At 36.3% G+C, this 18,340-nt stretch overlaps 2 protein-coding genes and 1 long non-coding RNA gene across 12 annotated transcripts; 1 reads left to right on the forward strand and 2 right to left on the reverse strand.

Moving 5' to 3' along the window:
• Positions 1-5,382: 5,382 nt before the first annotated feature.
• On the reverse strand, positions 5,383-7,564 carry LOC133725538 (GDSL esterase/lipase 1-like). The gene is made up of 5 exons (XM_062152826.1): positions 7,053-7,564; positions 6,838-6,959; positions 6,465-6,686; positions 6,074-6,329; positions 5,383-5,993 (listed from the first exon to the last, which is right to left on the reverse strand). Exons 1-5 carry the CDS (start codon positions 7,315-7,317, stop codon positions 5,761-5,763), a joined length of 1,098 nt encoding a protein of 365 aa, XP_062008810.1. The 5' UTR covers positions 7,318-7,564; the 3' UTR covers positions 5,383-5,760.
• A 1,099-nt stretch (positions 7,565-8,663) lies between these two features.
• Positions 8,664-13,075, reverse strand: LOC133725537 (laccase-14-like). 2 transcript variants are annotated; one of them, XM_062152824.1, is made up of 7 exons: positions 12,734-13,075; positions 11,443-11,594; positions 11,104-11,352; positions 10,763-10,891; positions 9,897-10,491; positions 9,103-9,464; positions 8,664-8,990 (listed from the first exon to the last, which is right to left on the reverse strand). In XM_062152824.1, exons 2-7 carry the CDS (start codon positions 11,486-11,488, stop codon positions 8,800-8,802), a joined length of 1,572 nt encoding a protein of 523 aa, XP_062008808.1. In that variant the 5' UTR covers positions 11,489-11,594; positions 12,734-13,075; the 3' UTR covers positions 8,664-8,799. The 2 variants fall into 2 exon arrangements, with proteins under 2 accessions (XP_062008808.1, XP_062008807.1); XM_062152823.1 differs by having other exon boundaries at positions 11,104-11,348; positions 12,734-13,071.
• Positions 13,076-13,685: 610 nt separating this feature from the next.
• Positions 13,686-16,953, forward strand: LOC133741850 (uncharacterized). Of its 9 annotated transcripts, none has more exons than XR_009862193.1 (8): positions 13,686-13,843; positions 14,432-14,484; positions 14,957-15,065; positions 15,224-15,343; positions 15,447-15,563; positions 15,755-16,080; positions 16,229-16,388; positions 16,684-16,953. It is a non-coding gene; the product is annotated as an uncharacterized LOC133741850 (long non-coding RNA). The 9 variants fall into 9 exon arrangements; XR_009862198.1 differs by having other exon boundaries at positions 16,251-16,388; XR_009862199.1 differs by having other exon boundaries at positions 15,755-15,900; positions 15,975-16,388.
• Positions 16,954-18,340: the final 1,387 nt, after the last annotated feature.

An 18,340-nucleotide genomic window follows, 5' to 3' on the forward strand; every position in this document is an offset into this window, starting at 1 on the left:
TCTTTCTCTCTCTCTCTCTCTCTCCCCTCCAAAATCATATTCCAGTTCCAGTTGGTTTAGCCTCCGAATCTCCGATAGCCAAAGATCGAAAATGGAGCCACTTGGACAAGGACTTCGACATCCAGCACAACACCTCTCATCGGAGACTTCTGGTTTCGATTCCGAAGAGAGAGATGTGTGGTCCGATTCCGGTTCCGAAGACTAGGTCAAAGAATCCGACGATTTGGGCATGGAATCACTAGTCTTGAGGCGGATTTGGTTCTTGAGATGGATACGAGCTTTTCGGCCTCTCTCTCTCCACCACGATACCCGCAACGACTCTCACCGAAGCTCTTGATTCGGGTCGTCGCTAGAAAATGGATTGCACCAAATCATCCCACCACCGTTTCAACTGTTCCTCCACCGTAAAAAAACTTAAACACAGCTTTTGAACCTCACCATATGGCAGCAAGCTTCCTAGCAAGTCAGATGTGCCAATCACGGTCACCGTTGACGAAGTTCAAATGAAGGCGTGGTCGTGATGCTACATGAGTTAAGAAAATGGAGATATGCCTCTAATAGTCCCTACTTTGTTTATTTGGCAATAACTTTGAGACAAAAACTTGGAGATCATCGATCAAGTTATTCAATTAAAACCAAAAGGTACTGTAAGTGGTACAGAAAGCACAATTAGACTCAAAAGTTTTCTTCTACCTTTTTACATCTGTTTTTGGATCTTTTTATATATGCACCTTCTTTTTTTGTTCAATGCCTTGGGTACCACATGGCTAAGACCCACTAGGTCGGCGTCTCATACCATATATATAGATTTGCAACCAAATAAATTCGAGGGGAAGTTTGTTTTTTGTACTAGAATAGTATTTGTTTGGTAGATTTTATAGATTGGTGACTGACTGTACTAATGTTTAACTGTTGTAATCGTCTTGTTGGCATTTTATTGAGGGGCAATAAAATGTTTATTGGGAGGCAATAATAAGATTATTGGGAGACAATAAAATGTTTATTGGGGGGCAATAAAATGTTTATTGTTTATTTATTTTTAGGACAATTTTATCCTCTCCCTCTTTGTCACTTAGAGAGAGAGTCATCGGAGACTTCACCGGATTCTGGTGACTGATTGCCGTAGGGTTATCTAGCCGTAGGGTTATTATTATTATTATTATTTTTTTTACATATAGCCGTTGGTTTTGAATTTTTTTTTGAATTTTTTTTTATAGCTGTTGGTTTTTTTTTTTTTACACTATAAATACATATCCGAAAGTTTGATAAGATGCAAACATGACGAAAGTTTGATAAGATGCGACCATGCCAAAAATTGCTTCATATCAATTTCGAAAAAATCACAAACGAATCACAAGAAACAAGTGATCTCGAAGTCATATCTGAGAATTTAAAAATATTTCATCAATATAACCTATGCCACATATATAAAATAGTATAAGAAATCTACAACATTGCTTGTGAAGCAATATAGGAACTTTGGCTCGCCAAAGTTGTTTCCAGAGATCCTTGAAAGGGTCTCCATTTGAAGTGGAGGTGAGGGCATTTTGTAATACTTGTTCACGAGCAATCCAATAAGCTGATTTCACTGAATAGAACCCTTTCTTTTCTGGGCTCCAAATGAGACGATCAAGACAAGAACGTCTGCCAAGAGGAATGCATAAAATCTTTTCTGCTATATCAGGTGGAAATAGAGCACATACAGATGCCGAAATCCATTCTCTGGTGTCGGCATTGATAAGGTCTGCCACCTTTTGAAACTCAGTATTGGCTGGTTGTTGAATGTGTACTTGAGAGTGTGCAGGAATCCAACAGTCATGCCAAATATTTACTGACTGCCCATTCCCTATTTTCCATTGTACTCCCGCCTTCAATATAGGTCTGCCACTTAGAATACTCCTCCATGAAAAGGATGGTGAGTCTCCCAAATTTGCTTCCCAAAAAGAACTAGAAGGAAAATACCTGGCCTTGTATAACCGTGCAATTAGTGCGTGAGGATTTGTAACAATTCTCCAGCCCTGTTTTGCAAGCATGGCTAGATTGTATGCATACAGATTTTTGAATCCCATACCTCCTTCCTGTTTGGTTAAACACAACCTTTCCCAGCTTCTCCAATGTATCTTTTTTTTGTTATCAGTGTCCCCCCAGAAAAAAGAAGCACATAGCTTATGAATATCATCACAAAGACCTTTTGGCAATAGATAACAATTCATTGCATACAACGGCATTGTCTGTGCCACTGCTTTTATCAATATCTCTTTCCCTGCACAAGAGAGTATTTTTGCTTTCCAATTGATGATTTTCTCTTTAATATACTCAAAATAGCCATTTTTGATCTACCAACTCTCAATGGTAATCCCAAATACCTGTCATGCTCATCAACTCTTTCAACAGCCAAGATGGAGGCTAATCTGTTTTGCTCAGCCATATCAACATTCTTGCTAAACACCACACTACTCTTCTGATAGTTCACTTTCTGACCCGAGGCTTTTTCATAGGTGTCAAGAATGCCCTTAAAACTGTAACATTCATCTTCTGTAGTAGTCCTAAAAAGAAAGCTATCATCTGCAAAGAAAAGATGATGAAGAGTTGGAGCTTGGGGGCACATTTTAAGACCAGCAATGACATTTTGTTGAATGGCATTTGAGATCAAAGCAGACAGCCCTTCTGCACAAAGAATAAATAGGTAAGGTGACAAAGGATCACCTTGCCTAATACCTCTTGTTGGGACAATTTTTGATGTTGGTTCACCTTGAAAAAGAATAGAATAGGTAACCTGTGTAATACAACTCATAATCATCTGCACCCAAGAAGAATCGAAATCCAACTTAAGTAGCATTGCTTGGATAAATTGCCACTCCATCTTGACTATATTGATGCTATTTGGAAAGAAAAATTATAGGAAAGAATTTAGTTAAATGAAGAAAAATATTTGTCAAAGAAAGACATATCTGTTAAAGGAAAAGCACATTATGTGTCTTCGTCAAAGTGATTGACGGAGAGGAAATCAAGGAATTAGCAATTACCATCAATCAGCAAGGCTAGGATTACCAATCAATCACCATTTAATGTCATCATTGTAATTGATCGTTCCGTTGTAATTCTCTCTCTATATAAAGGGACTATGAAATGAAATGAGTAGACTAATTCCAATTTTCAATTTACTTTTATAATATCTCTTAAATTAATACATAATTAATAGCTTATCTTTTTTTCGTCACCTAAATTAATTCTTTAATGTAATTGATTCATTCCCACATCTAAAAAGAAATTTAAAAGGGTAAAGTTGGTATTGCAATAATATGATGTGGCAAGATTTATTATGTGAAATTGAAAATAAAATTTATATTTACTTACATGACATGACACATAGGATTTGAGGCCACAAGTTTTAGGTCTCATTGAGGCCCTAAATTATGACTCTATAAAGTTGAAAATTATTATGTGCATCGGAATAGCGTGTGCTTTAGCATACAACTTAAACATGTCATTAAAATATAGGTCATGGCCGATCTACAATGATCGGAGTAGATGAACTCGTGGGAGTGCATGGTAGAGGGTGAATGCAAGGATAGTAGTCGACCCTACAGTTAGATTACAATTATACCGTATAAGGCAATAATATAAATTATCTGGTGGTTGGGCCAAGACCCACACAGTTACTAACAGACATGGTATCGCATTATATATTATCATAGAGATATACAGAGAGAATTTTGAGAGATACAGAGATATCATTGTAAATTTTCTGGGTTTACAGCTGAATATGAGATTTTACATTGCTGCCTAAAGTAATATGTATGTATCAAAAGTCGCATAGCATTGTCAAGGAGATCTGAAGGACTTGTAGTTCGGTCAACAGAGCACGCGTGGACTAGTAAGTTAAAAGGAATTGAACTACATGCATCCCCTTGCAAACAAATCAATGAAATGAAAAGTACGCATTCGTTCCATCATAATAAAAAAGCTCGATCGCCTAAAACGAATCATTATGATGACTTTTTATTTCTCATCTTACAGTTTTTTTTTAAACAAGCTGCCAAGTTTTTATTAATTAAGAGAAAACTGCTCCTTTTCAATTACATCCCATCTAAAATAGCAAGCAACAGAACCTCAAATGATCTTTACACACACACTGACACACACAAGGTCGGAACCAGTCATGCCTCTTTCTAGGTGAACGGCCCCCAAAAAAAAAAAGGTATCCCCAACTGCTAGAGTATCCTAGAATGACGGGAAAAGCCCATTTTGCCTCCAAAAATTCTGACGAAATACTTAAACTTCTGTAGACTATATTTTATTCATATGAACTCTGATTTTAGCATGCCACATGTCCACGAACTAGGTTTAACGTGTTCTATAACTTTCATGAAGAAAATTTTCTCGAAAAATAAAGCGAAAAAAAAGTCAACTCTGGAGCTCCCCCTAAATGTTCGAAATAAAAGTAAAAAATAAAGATTTCGTCATTTACCGTTCAAATGACCAATAAACCAGTAACTCTAGGTGCAGGGCATAACACATTTGGGGAATCAAGGTTATGTTGGCAAGTAGTCAAATTAGAGAACTTTTACCCTACATGTGTGTATGACATAAACACATGATCCAACAATGTCTGAGCATTGCATGGGCTTTGTACTGTACGTTGATTGTAGGGGCTCACACACCGTTGGATTATGCGTATATAGTAGAAGTTTCGGTCATAGAATTAAAATGACTTGCATATAATTCACTAATAAGTAGTACGGTTGGTCCTAAGCTTTACTAGACATGGTGTGAAATTTTTCAAAATGTGACCTTGTTAATTATAGCTTTCTATGAAAGTACTTGAGAAAAAATGGTATTATAAAAGAAAAATGTAATAATTTTTTTTTCTTTCACAAAAGAGTAAAATAGAAGAAAATTTTCTTAATAAAATAAAAGATGAGAAATAAAAGGTCACAGCGCCTTACCAAGCGAACCAAAGCACATTTATCGATTTGATGTATATGCACTTGCTATATAGATCGGTGGCCTCTCGAAAACGGAGGTCTAGCGCGGCTGTACTACTGACATCACCTCAGGGTCGGCCCTATTAGTGCATAAAGATTTGGAAGATAAAAATTCCCATTCCTGCATAATGCTACTTTTCTCCATCTCAAATGTATTTTATAGGGCCTTTTAATTTCAGTCACCATTAGGCCTTCCAAGTTGTGTATGCTTAAAAAGATGTCATATTAAACAATTACTCAAAAAGAGAAAGAAAACACTCAATTTCTAATGAAAGTAAATATATCCACATTTTTTTTTAAATAAATAAGGGATTAGACGATACTAGCTCATAGGAAGCGAACAATGTAGGGATCAAGTCTCACCCTCAAACCTGAAGGTGAAGAGTCTGCCACACTTTGGAACCCCACCGCCCGTTCCCTTATTTAATTTATTAAATAACAAGAAAAATACAATATCCAACAAAAAGGAAAAAGAGAATAGGAGGACCAACAAAGTAATACCCCATCTCTTGTACAAATCAAAAAAGGAAAATTAGGCAAAAGCAAGAAAAGAGTAAGACTGCATGGCCGAACATGCAAGTAATCCAATTGGGAGCAGTAGATATGTCTTTGTAAAAGCACCTGATGGAAGCAAGTACAACCAAAACCAACTCCATCAGCAACCTGACCTTAACAAATCAACATAGTACCCCAAGATGCAATAAATATTACGTACACAACCATATATAATAACTGAATACTTCCCAGTGACTGCAAAGCAGCAAGTGAGAGTCTAAACTTCAAATAGAGATCTCAGATTGTAAATCCCTGTGACATTTGGAGTTTGGTTCCACCATATCTTGGAAATTTGATGGTAAACCCTTTCAGTTGGATGATTGTCAAAAAAAACATATTCGGTAACATTGTCACATAATTCATACTCTTTCACACCTCCCTTCCCTCCACAGTTCTGATGTCCTCTGTATGGACCCGAGCCACAACATGCCGCTTTTCCTTCCCTGAAACCTGTATAACAAAAACAAAGATTACAAACAAATGACAGAAACCAGAACTAGAAAGAGTAGGAGTTGATTGACTATGGATACCGTGTTTTGATGGGTTATTCATTCTTTCACTTAGGTATGTGTAGAAATCGGCATTGGAATATTTGAATCCTTGGAGCTGGCTCTTCAACTTTAGGAGCACTTTAGCAAGTTCTTTATTGTGAGATTTCACCAGTGACATAGCTTCTTTCATACAGGCTCCAATGTTTTCTGGATTCTTTATTCTAAAGCTTGGTAAACAACCCAGAGGTAACACGTTTGCAAACCCGAATTTCCTTCCACCTACCTTATATATTTCCTGCCGCATCAAAATCATGTGAATTAATTAATTCATCTAATTTTTTCTTTCTTTTATTGTTAATCATCATAGAACATTTCATGTTTCATAGACTATTTATAGGTATAGTTAAGAAGCTAGGGTAGTATATGTTACTCTGATCACAACTGTGAGGTTGCCAATCACCATGCCAACATATTCTTCATCTTGAGTCGAGCTGTAATTTTTCATAAGTGGGGTGTAATAATCATTGGCTCCAATGCTAATTAGGTAAACAGCTTTAGAAAGAAATATGTAGGCTTCTCCATCACCTAGTTTGTGCCTCAATTGCTTCTCCACATTCTTGAAATAACTCAATTGAGTGTTTAAGCCTATGGCCTAAAAACAAGAAATTCATCATGCCATCATGCTTATCATTTAAAGTAGAGGAAGAAGGTATAAAAATATTCAACTTGATTCCCAACCAAGTACAAATTTAGATGCTTCAAATCAAGTTTTGATAAGGCAAATTTAAAGCAAGATCACATACAAATGCTTGATATGTTTCAGCTAGAGCACCACCCCCACCAGAAGCAAAGTTCACCCCATAAGTATAGTCATCGAACCCGGGTTGTAAGTATGGTTGTATAAAAGGTAAATTTGCATACTCAGCTGCAGCATCAGTTCGAATTCACAATCTTTTTTTTTTTTTCAAAAACATTGCTAGTGTTGAAGAATATAAAAATAGCGGAAAGTTAAATTTACCTATAAAATCGGGGATTAGACGCCCATCAGAAAATCTGCCAGTTGGGTATCTGAAATAAGATTCCCCATAGGGCCAGAAATTTGACTGAAAAGTAGTGGTTGTATTTATGTAGTTATTGTTTCCAACATCAAATACTGAATCACCAAAGATGAACAAGGCTGCATGTTTTTTCTGAATCCCAGTATAACCATCATGACAGCTGCTTGGAATAAGAAAGCCTGCACATAAAGCCAGGATGTAAATAGGAAACTTGAAAGTTGCCATTCGGATATGTTCTGTTTTACGATCTGCATTGTATCAGTTTTCTCCTTTGTTTTAGTTCTATAGGTAAGTGTCAACTGTGGATAAGAGATACTAGTCAATGGCGTCCGTATAGTCTTCTCTTTATCAAAGTAGCTGCGGTAAGCTCATACGTACCTAAAATGACTAACAAGAAACAATGAATAAGAAAAAAGAAAATTGGTGCATGTTATTCTCAATAGCTTAAATGAGTCTCAATTTGGGAAAATTCTATAATACATATCTGTATGTGATACACACGTGACAACAAATTTGTTGTCAGACGTACCTAAAATGACTAACAAGAAACAATGAATAAGAAAAAAGAAAATTGGTGCATGTTATTCTCAATAGCTTAAATGAGTCTCAATTTGGGAAAATTCTATAATACATATCTGTATGTGATACACACATTTATAAATGTGACAACAAATTTGTTGTCAGAGTGGTAACCTTGAGTTCTATTTTGAGTAATCTTAATTCTATTAATGGTAATTACATCACATACGACCTTGTTACAAGTTTTTGAACAAATTCGTTGTCAATGTTGTAATTTTTGTTTAATTATATGTAAATAGTATAAATGAATATGGTAACTCTGTTCTCAATGTTGTAATTTTAATTCATATAAATTGTAATTTTTGTTCAAATAGATGTAAATTGAGTGTATGATAAACATCACAGTACTATAACTTGTCTCCTCAATTTGACTATTGTGCTGTAAGCACCAAAGTTGAGTTAATTACATGGTCAACAGAGTGATCCATTTTTGGTCGAGGATTAGTTCATCGTATTGTATGTTTGTTGTTTGTAAGTTTCTTTGTTGTAGTCCGACGATAAATGTAGTAAACTTTATGGTTTGTACCAAATGCAGTCAACTTGAAGTTTCAACTTAAGTCGACTGCATTTGGTTAATCTCAACTCCTTTTGATAGTGTTAATATATATAATAAGTTGCTCCCTTTTCATAGCAAAAAGGGAAAAAGAAGGTAGAGATTTTCTTATGAAATTTGTATACCACAATTGGCAAAAGAATCAATGCCATGCCATCTCGAAAGCAGGTGGCGCTTTGTCCTTGTGCAGGAAGAAATATGAAGCCGGTAGGATCCGATAAGAAGCCATCAGCGGATAAGCAAAAGATCATGGCTCCCTCATACCAATACTTTTAGAAGAGACTCTGGGAGTCTGGATCACGGCCAAGTTAGGATAGTAGCTAGTTCTTCCTGCCGGAGGAACTCCTGAATCCTGATCTTCATTTGAAGTAATTAAGCTCTATTTTATGGGATAATCAAGATTGTATCCTTTGATTCCAATCAAATTTGAGTCCAGATATCCAAACTCAACGTGATGGTTTTATTTGAAATGAAAAACTATAGTCTCTTATGATTTGGATAACAATAATAGAGATCACACACACACACAAACATAGCTATATATAGATTATATGCTTATATATCATATTCAAAATCTATTTACTTGTCTTGCTGAATTTGTGGTGAAACTGCTCGAACACGGTGGCAGGTGAACCATTACATGGAGGCAAGTATGGAGGTGGTCTGCGTATGCTCGTCTCTGGCGTGCCCCCATTTTTCACTATCATCACAGTGTTCATACCCCAACTGAAATGTCGATCCAAATGACAGTGCCATAACCAGACCCCTACCACAAACCGAACAGATAATTCAATATTATCAGCCATTATAAGGCACACATGATAAGCTATAACCTCATAATCTTATGCAAATCCAATAATTTACGAAAGCAAACATACCTGGATTACTGGCTTTGAATCTGATAGCAACCCACCCTTTCTTTGGGACTGAAACAGTAGTTAACTTTGGTGGATCAATCAAATTATACCCTTCAGGGTCTGTCTCGTTGTCAAAATCTCCAAAACCTGATCCAACTACATAAAAGCTATAACCATGCAAGTGCATTGGATGATCCTCAGATGCATCAAGCAAATTAGTACCCTGAAACACAATTTCCACCTCTTCATTGTACTCTAACACTTTGACTCTAGTTGCTTTGACAGTTACAATAGTTCTATCAGGAGCCAGATAATCAGATATGAAGTCAAACATTGCTGGTGGAAAATCAGGAAAATCTGAAGTATAAAATCCACTCATGTTCCTGCACATAAATGTAGGTTGCATATGATGTGATTAAACTACAAAGCAGTTCCTCAAATCAGATTATGCATTTTATGATATTCCTGAAGTTCCTCAAATTAGAAAATCTGATGCCGAATCACCCGAATGGGCCGGTGAATATTTCTAGTCTTAATCATTGTATTATTTTCTCTTGGCAGTGATTCATCAGGTCCGTTTATTTAACCTATGGCTTTCATTGGTGCTAATATTGGAATTTTATTGTTAGGGACATTCTAGAATGAACTTTAGTTTAATTATATACCAGAATTATAATTGTTATCGGCAGTCTCAATCTTTCTCATCCCAGTCTATTTCAGTTTTTCTCCTCCTAGATAAATCCTGATTCCCCATTTCTTCTTAATCCATAGAAGTATATGTTACAAAACAGAAAGTTTGGAGATCAAGTAAATACCTGTAGTAGGCAAGTAGCACATCTGTTGATGGATTAACCCAACTTAGATTGTTTAAACTTGATAGAAGGCCAAATTTGATCTCTTCACCACCATTAATAAGGGTGCCATTATTCATCGCAACCGTCATATACATTTTGGTAGTTATATTCTGTGGCACATTTGTAGGGTGGTCTATGCTTGCTAAGCTCTTAAGACGACTTGTGAACTTTACCGCAGATTCTAAATCCTCAAACGCAGGAAGGGTGGATGGAAAGATTGGGTATACCGAGTGAGAGTAATTGCCTTTATACTCCAGAATTGCTGTGACATTTGACTTGTCATAGCCTTCAATGGATGACTTAGCGGTGTCAAATTGTCTTCCAGCCATGTAGTATCGGCCAAGAGGCTGGTTGGCGGTGACCAAAATATCCATGGTTTGTCCGGCAGAAATCATAATATAATCGGTCACGATGGGTTTAACATATGATCCATCCATACCAACAACAGTGAGTGTATGTTCAGCAATGGCAAAGTAGAGTTCTGCATTCATCACAGCATTGACAATACGAAGAAGATACGTCTTGTTATACTCTACTTGCCAGCGATGTGTACTTTCTGCAAAACAACAACCACATTATATCAGACACACATGAGGCACTGTTTTACAAGCTTTTGCTCAAGTAAACTGAACTAAACTTGGAGAAAAGGAACTTGATTTTGATGCTGCAAAGTTTTGTTTTGGCAAAGAACCAAGTACATGTGGATATGTGGTCTATGGGAACGTTTTGTACGTTCCAACCGATCATTTCATGCGGCTATCTCTTACTTTATCTCATAAAGAAACACTCTTTTTGAATTTGAGATCTCTTCAACAGAAACTTAATACCATTTGAGCACCAGCCAAAATCTCCAGGTTGTCCATTAATGGTGTAGCAATCAGACCGAGGAGTGTCAAGACCTTCTTCGACATCCTCAGTAACCACCTCGTTCAGACGTTCAGTTAAATACCAAGATCCTGCAAATATAACAGATGGAGCAAAAACAATTAATAATACAACCACTTTGGACTACCGTGTAAACTAAAATCCATCTTATTCTCAGTTTAATGTCACTCCTTATGGCTATGGTTTTGTCAGTTTACTGTCACTTCTTTGTTACCAGCATACTGAAAATTTTTATCAATCAAAAATAGAAATTTGTGGCTAGAGTGAAGTTGATCATGCATACCAAATATGATTATTTCTTCTCCATCGGGCTCAGCAAATGGAAAACCTGTCTCTTCTAAGGGCATAACAACAATGGCACCATGGACACTAGCTCTAGTCCAATCACTATGGGCATGCCACCATAGTGTTCCTTCCTCATCAGAAAATATAACCTCATAAGTGAAATTTGTTTTAGGCTCAATAGGACATTGTGTGACATATTCTGGACCATCTGACCACGGATTTCTTGGTTGATGTACTCCATGCCTACCTAGAAAATAATAGCCTTAAAATTTGGTACTTCAAATGTATCGTAGACTATAGTTACAACATGTGATTCGACTAGTCACCACTTCATTACCAGTGAATAGTAAGGCCATAGTCTCCTTGGTTTTGGACATTGACATAGACGGTGTCTCCTTTCTGCACGCGAATGGTCGGTCCAGGAAAACTATCGTTGACTACTAGCATGCTCTTAGTATTACATAACCTTGTAAAGTTGGCCTCCTTGAGCTACATCAAAATTTAAAAACAATTGCAATTAGGTGAGTTTCACAAAAAAAAAATATTAAAAAAATAAAAAGATCTCATTTACACGTCTTCATTTTGTTCTTTTCATATTTTTTTATTTTTTTATTTATGTTTTACAATAATACCTTTTGGGATGACATTCTTATGGACCTTATTAGTTTCACTTTTTAGTTTAAAGGGTATGATAGACATCTTATGGTTGGTGAAGTCTATAATACCAAAATTCACGAATTTATAATACATCCACAATTATATAAATAAAAATGATACAGTCCCTTTTCTCGTTTTAATATATGTATGTGTGTGTATGTAAGGGCAACTCCAATCCTAGTGTCAAAAGCTAAAATGACTTACTCAATCCAAATCCAGCATCTCCAACCCAATAGAAAATGTAGTCAAAATGACCCCTGAGTCAAAAGCTTAGTCATTTTGATAAAGCTTTGTAGCATGAAAGCCAAAATGGCTTCTGTGGGAGAGGAGGTGGGCCCCATCATCTATTAATATTATGCTAACCTTATCGTCCACTTAATTAATGACGATATATTATATAAAATAATTATGTATGATATATAAATTCATATTATAGTTAAATAATTGTCTAAAATGATTAAAATTCTAAAAATGTTATGACTTTTGACTAAAGGGGGTTGGAGATGCAATATCTAAATGAATACTAATGACACTAAGGATATCAAATTCATGAAATGACTTGTGACTATGACTTCTGACTAAAGAGTTGCAGATGCCCTAAAGAAATGTTTTTAGCCATATTTTCCACCGGCAAACACGAATTTAAGTATTTACTTATTTTACTATGTGATGTATTACGTGTAAGCCAAACAAACATTGAAGTTTCCTAATGCATCGGAGATTCGGAGTATCTCCCTAAGTATGCATCTTCTCAAGTTTTTCAATAATTTTCAGTTTCATCTTACATCAACATTTTCCCCTGATTTTAGTGTTGAGTTCTTACCGCAGAATTTTGACTACTGACTGAAAATAAACCACTTGAGGCATGTGCATGGAACAACGAGATTTCATAATTTGCCAGGAGCACCCGAATCGATCTCAGGGCCGGCCACGTCAACAATGAAAACTGGAGAAGATATGGGTATACTTACTACAAAGTCATAGTAATGAACATGGCCTTCAACTATGGAAAGGAGCAAGAGCAACCCGCACAGAAGCCAAGGACCAAGCACACCCATCTTCATGCCAAACTTGCTGTCGATCAGATCATGCATACACTCGCCCCACATCAAATCCAATTACAGTACTCATCCAATTGTGCATATGGAATCGTACTGGCGTAGTTATTTGTATGGGTGCAAACTAAATGTCAGAATCGGGAAGGGGGTACCCAACTTTCTTTGAGTACTTACTTCAGAGGTTGAATGGTTGTTTGAATTGAAGGAAGTTAACAGCTTCCAAACCGTTCGCGTGGCTGCACGTGCTACACAAGTTTCACTCCTCCATGATTTGGATACTTAATAGGGCACATAGCCACATACTGTGCTAGATAATTTGTTCGAAATATAAATGTCTGGTGCATTTCTGGTTAGTGGCCCAGAGAGAGAGAGAGAGAGGAACTATTGTTTAGCCAATTAGAACCTGACATTAAAGTTCCTAAATTCTAGAGTAACATTTACCATATACTAAAGCTCATGCACTATGGTAGTTATGCTTTGCTGCAGTCGGGTTGCAGATCAAGTTATCTTTCCGTTGTGTCACCGCTGCGTTAATGCAGTTAAAGCAAATAGAGTCGCCAGTAGAGCGCTATTTGCTAGTTGGTGCTTTGTTGAGTACAAGCATTTAGTAGAAAATCAGGATAGTATTTCAGGATGTTCTACTTATTGTAATCAGGGGTTTAGGCTCAATGTCCCCCCCTTGTATTCGACAGTTTCTTTAATTAAGGCTATCAAGGCTTGAGGTCTGCCGCACCGCCCTTTTCTAAAAAAAAAAAAAAAAAAAAACTCATGCACTATTCATTTTACTGTTCATCTTGAGGGTGGGAAATGACGCTTTTGCCCTCTGTTTTCCCTCAACTTACGGCGCTGCCATCGTTGTTCGGGAAGCCTCCACTTGCACCGACTTCAACCTTCGACAGTTCGACTGTATCTCTTTCTTCGAGAATCATCTGTTCACAGCGACTTCTACTGTTACACCCAAATCGTTGATCCCAATCGTGCCACCGTCTTCTGCAGCCGTATAAGCGAGATTGAGAGAGCTCGGTTCGTTGCTTTTGATATGTGGATTTGGAATTGCTTTCTTTGTTTCTGCCCATTATCTCATGTACCCAATGCAATTTCTTTAGGAATTCACTCTTTGTGGTCCTATATTATCAGTTTTGAACAAGCGAATTCATGTCTGGGTTTGTTTTGGATTGTTCATCGGTGGATTGTTTTTTTCCATCGATTTGTTCATGCTTCAATTGCTCTGATTTGTTCATGTGATTGGTTTTGTTTTGAATTGATTCATAGATAACTGATTCAATTGATAAGTTTTTTCTGTCAATTTTGTTCGGTATGGGCTTTGTGTGCGATTTAATGAGCATGGGTTCTCAGCTCATCCTCATCATTTGAGTACGAGGTCAATTGGGTTCTCAGCCACCGTCACCACTTTTTCTTTGATCTTTCTATGTCGCCACCTCTTCACAGCTTTTAACTTTATTTTTTATTTTTTGTTGGCCACACTTTGATACCAAGCACATGTTAATAATTAAGTTTCCTTCAATCTGCGACACTAGCACCACATTCACTTTTTCTTTGTGCTTTGTCAACTCCTAAAGGATTTTAATTTTGATGAACCCTTTTGTGCAGGTATAAGGCAAAGACAGCAGCTGCAGTCAAAGTTCCAGGGTTTCAATTTGAGAGTGAGCCTCCGTCTATTTATACTCAAATATGTAATACTGCCCTATGTACTATTACTCATACTCAAATACATCCAAAACTCTTTCCTTCTGAAATTTGAACCTTAAGTATAGAAAATATGTATCGAAATGTAGATACTGATATTTTGGTTTTTGAGATTGATTGGAATGAATTAAGTACTGTTATCTTCAAAATGATTGATTACCAAAATTTTCCAATTTATCAAAACAAAAAGCTTTTTTTCTTTCTTTGTTTTGTTAATTAAAGTATCTGTTGTAGCTTTTGAATATCTACAGAAGCCAAAGCTTTTTCGCACTGTGAAATCAAGAGAACAAATGAAGACCACAGTATTTGTTATATATCATATAGTTAACAAAGCATTGTTTGTATTAAATAGTGGAAATTCAGTGCCACAGGTTATAACTTTAATTCATTTTTAAGTTGAACTTTTCTTTGTCTTTCTCTTTATAATAGGTTCTTCATCAGACTATCAACTGAGGACTACGACTTTGACAATGCTTTTGGGGTTCTCTGCAGTATATGCAGGTTTTAAGTTCTGATTTTTAGTGAGGATGCTACTAAGGTAAAGACATACTAATTTCTCTATTTTCTTCCTTTTTCCTTTTTTTTTTTTTTTGTCCCTAATTCCTTTCGAATTTTAATTTTTTTTTAGCTGATTTTGATAGTTTTTGTTATGTGTTTTATTTCTCAACTATTTTTTTGTTATTACCTTTTCTACAGCTTCCTCTGCCATATCCTAAAGTCGGATATCTTACTGTACCACCAGTACGGAAACCAATTGCACGTCATAGTGATTGGCTATGACCACAATTTATTTTGAACAATGAAGGACTTCAACAGGTAATTCTTTATATTGATTCATAATTCTTCACTTACTTAGACTGTGTCTTAAGAAAAGAAAAATTACGTGCACACCTGAACCCTATCTAAATCCCTTTAGTAGGTCACCAAAGGTGACAAAAAGCAAGCAGAAGATCAGGAGATACAGCTATGAAAATTAATATTCCAGATATATGTTCTGTTACAGTTTGCCACCAGATATGAAATCAATAAAATTTATGTAAGGTTTCTCTCCTTGATTGATAAAATGATTAATCACTGCAGCTATTGGTATCTGTTATTATACTTTTGATAACATTGCAGACTTACACCAGAAATTGTCCCTCTCTCTGTTCAATATTTTCTCTTTCTTTCTGGGCTTTGTGCTCTGAATTTGAGTTTGTTTTCTAATTGGGTCTTTGATTTTTATAGGGGGTACCAAATTTCTTGCTGCAGTTTATCGACCCAAAGCAGGGACAAAGAAGAATGAAAATCCTGAAAAAGCTTGCATTGAGGTTATTTGGAAGCCTAAAACAAGCCAGAGTGGTCAGTTTCTGCAACTATATTTGTGCTTTGTGGTAATTTGTATACAATAGCTAAGTTTGTTCACTAAGTTTGGTGAGTTCTGTTATTGCTATCTAAGTTTTGCTAGATTTTTTGTGCATGATATAGGAAAAACGTAAAGGGAATATGAGATGATATTGAAAAGGACCTTGCAAAGCATCTGTATATGGACATTGGACTGTGTTACTTAGAAGGTATGAGTTGCCAAGACGTGGAACTCTGTTTTAGTTTTAAGCCTTGGCATGGAAATGCTTCTCCCAATTCAAAGTTATGTATTAAAGACAAATAAGCAAGATATTACTGTAGTTTCTCCAACCCATAAGATTATTGATTCTGCATCAGAATATTATGCGTTTTGAAAAAGGAAATGACGAAGGAAAGCCCACATTACACTGATGGGGTTCACTCTTCTCTCTTCGCTTACTGATTCAGCGAAGCACAATAGAACAGCTTCAAGTATGAGATTATTTGAGGATCTCTACTTAAAGAGGTTGCTCTCTAGGTTAGTCAATTAACTAAATCTATGTTTTAGTTGAATTTGCGATCTTCTTTCTCACATCAAATGAATTTCTTTTCTAACATTCAATCATTTTCAAAGACAAGTTTTTCTTTTCTTTGTTTCTCCTTACTATTTCTTTTTTCTTTATCTAACTTTAGCCACTGAAAATCTGATCCAACTGTAAATATTAGCACTGAATTGATTCAGTAGCATGTGTTTTTTATTAATGTTGACACTATTTTGCAAGTTTGTTGACTGCTCAGCATTTGATGACCATGGTTTCTACTGTCTTTGGCAGAGTCAACAAATGCCTTGGTTATATCTAAGCAGACCATTCTACTTCGTGTAGAGGTAGTGAGTAGCTGCTCATGTCTTTCTATAACAACAAGGCAAACTGCTAATTTTCAAGCCAACATCCATCAAACGGTTCTCATTATTGTCTTTCTTCTATTGCATTATTAGACAATACATAGCAAGTTTGATTTGAAGTTATTGATTCCACTGAGAAATTCGTGTAACATGTTTTAATCATCCTTTAATGAAGGTGTACAACAAAAATATTCTGCTATGTAATGTTATCCCAGTAACATATAATAGTAATTCCAGCAGCAAAGCGCGAGCAAATGTTACTAGTACTAACGAAGAACTCTGGAATACAAAAGCTGCAACTTACGCAACCAACAGACATTATAACGGAGGGGCAATATTGATAATTACACGCGCTGTTATTTGTTAGGGTAAAAAAACTTTCATCGTCCTCTCCTCACTCGCCTATCATCAACCACAAACCACTCTCCAGAGTAGGGCTGTCAATTTCGACACGACTAGATGACACGACTCGAAATCCGCATGAAATAAAGCGGGTTGAACCCGCACGATTAAAAAGCGGGTCAGCCATGGGTCAACCCGCCATGACCCATTTAATAAATGGGTCGGCCATGGGTCAACCCGCCAACACGAAGTGAACCCGTATAACCCGATTATGCTGTACTTCATCCTGAAATTTTAGACGTTGGGAGTATTTGATCATAGGATTAGACAATTTGAAATATTTTGCTTTATAATTATTGAATTTAATTATTTATGAATTATATATAATTATTTATATTCTTCGTCTTGTAGAGTTTTTAGTGAATTTAATCAATTTATGCATTTTTTTAGTTAAATGGGTCGCATTGTTAACCCTTAAATGAGTTATTTTGTCAAACACGACACAACCTATTTATTAAATGGGTTAAGCGGGTTGGAAACGGGTAACCCGTTTAATAAATAGGTTGGGTTTGGGTTTAAATTTTTGACACGATTATTAAATGGGTTGGTTTTGTGTTTGTATCTTGCGACATGACAAATACCTTGACCCGACACGACCCATTGACAGCCCTACTCCAGAGGCATAAAAACTGAATGAATTCCAGAAATGCCTAGGACCCTTGTCGGCAAGGATTTAGATCTGTTTCGCATCGACCTCGTGAACCCGATCATTAATACTATCGCGTTAATCGATTGGGCCGTTGTTTTCAGTAGTTTTCACCTTATTCAGTATTCCATCGAATGAAAGATCCATTGAGATCCAGATCCTTTGTTATTGATGACTATAATTGAGTATTGGATCCCAAGTTGCTATTAGATGGTTCTTGTTGTGGCCATGAAGGATCATCCCATGAATATGAATTATGTTCGGTCATTGAATATGTGTTGGAGTGGTATACTTGCTCGGAATAATACACAGGGAAAGCCATGAAAATTTACTCTTTGCAGCTTGAAACAAAAAAATTCTCAGATTTCCGCGCAGATTGAGTACGTATTGTTTGGTATTTCTCAAATATCTCTTAGCTCGCAGCTCAGAATGATGATCTGCTTGGAGCGTTGGAAACTAGACTCGTGTAGCTTTCCGGTGATGTATCACACTCCCTGACAAATACGAAAATGTCAGTTCGTAATCAGCTTTGCAAAAC

The sequence above is a fragment of the Rosa rugosa genome, chromosome 1, assembly GCF_958449725.1.
Source record: "Rosa rugosa chromosome 1, drRosRugo1.1, whole genome shotgun sequence".
Taxonomy (NCBI): Eukaryota; Viridiplantae; Streptophyta; class Magnoliopsida; order Rosales; family Rosaceae; genus Rosa; species Rosa rugosa.

Bases quoted from the DNA above. Each gene is read 5' to 3' on its own strand.
- LOC133725538 (XM_062152826.1), bottom strand. From the start codon at position 7,317: ATGGCAACTTTCAAGTTTCCTATTTACATCCTGGCTTTATGTGCAGGC. The intron at 6,960-7,052 runs GTAAATTTAACT...CTGATGCTGCAG, and splicing joins TCTAATCCCCGATTTTATAG to CTGAGTATGCAAATTTACCT. The intron at 6,687-6,837 runs GTATGTGATCTT...TCTTGTTTTTAG, and splicing joins CTGAAACATATCAAGCATTT to GCCATAGGCTTAAACACTCA.
- LOC133725537 (XM_062152823.1), bottom strand. From the start codon at position 12,871: ATGTGGGGCGAGTGTATGCATGATCTGATCGACAGCAAGTTTGGCATG. The intron at 10,892-11,103 runs GTATGCATGATC...TTATATTTGCAG, and splicing joins AGAAGAAATAATCATATTTG to GATCTTGGTATTTAACTGAA. The intron at 9,465-9,896 runs GTATTTACTTGA...ATTTATGTGCAG, and splicing joins GTGCTACTTGCCTACTACAG to GAACATGAGTGGATTTTATA.